The sequence below is a fragment of the Myotis brandtii genome, unplaced genomic scaffold (assembly GCF_000412655.1).
Source record: "Myotis brandtii unplaced genomic scaffold, ASM41265v1 scaffold200, whole genome shotgun sequence".
Classification (NCBI taxonomy): Eukaryota; Metazoa; Chordata; class Mammalia; order Chiroptera; family Vespertilionidae; genus Myotis; species Myotis brandtii.
In genome coordinates this window covers 2,477,509-2,478,010 of record NW_005357453.1, presented here as the reverse complement: position 1 = coordinate 2,478,010, position 502 = coordinate 2,477,509, and the positions used below count along the sequence as shown (strand labels likewise).

General features: G+C 63.3%; 1 protein-coding gene across 1 annotated transcript in view; it reads left to right on the top strand.

Moving 5' to 3' along the window:
• Positions 1 to 6: 6 nt before the first annotated feature.
• MAPRE2 (microtubule-associated protein, RP/EB family, member 2) overlaps positions 7 to 502 on the top strand; it is a gene marked incomplete at its 3' end in the record, with an annotated part of 117,989 nt that continues 117,493 nt past the window's right edge. The window contains exon 1 of the mRNA XM_014538886.1: positions 7 to 119. Within this exon, the coding sequence (XP_014394372.1) occupies positions 96 to 119 (24 nt within the window). The remainder of the gene's footprint in view (positions 120 to 502) is intronic.

The window sequence follows — 502 nt, the reverse complement described above, 5'->3', positions numbered from 1 at the left end:
TCCCGTCCGTCCGTCCGGGGGGAGGTGTGGACGCAGCTCCAGCTTCTAACCTGAGAGGACCTCGGGCTTCCAGCCGGGCCCCCAGACACGTGGGGATGAAACAGAACAGAGACCCAAAGGTAACGGCAGTGTCCCGCTGGAAACGCCCCCTGGCTTTGCTGGCGTCCTTTCTGCGGAGCTAAGAGGACTGCAGGGTCGGGATCTGCAAGGTGGGAAGTCTGGGAGCCCACCCAGTGGTTCCGCTCAAAGGGTCGGTTTCTCTCGCGGGGGGAGATCGATGCTCCTCCCAGACGAAGGCTCCTAAACGTTGCTGCGCTTAGAGCCACATGGGAGCTTGGAGGAACCCGGACGCCCGTCTCGCATCCGCGTCCCTGTAAGTCCGACTGTCGGAGGTGAGCGCCAGGCGTCAGGGTTTCCTCGTAACCTCCACGGTGCAGCCGCGTTCGAGAATCACTGATGCAAAGGGGAGCCCCGTGGCCAGCACTTGCAGGCGATGCGAGAC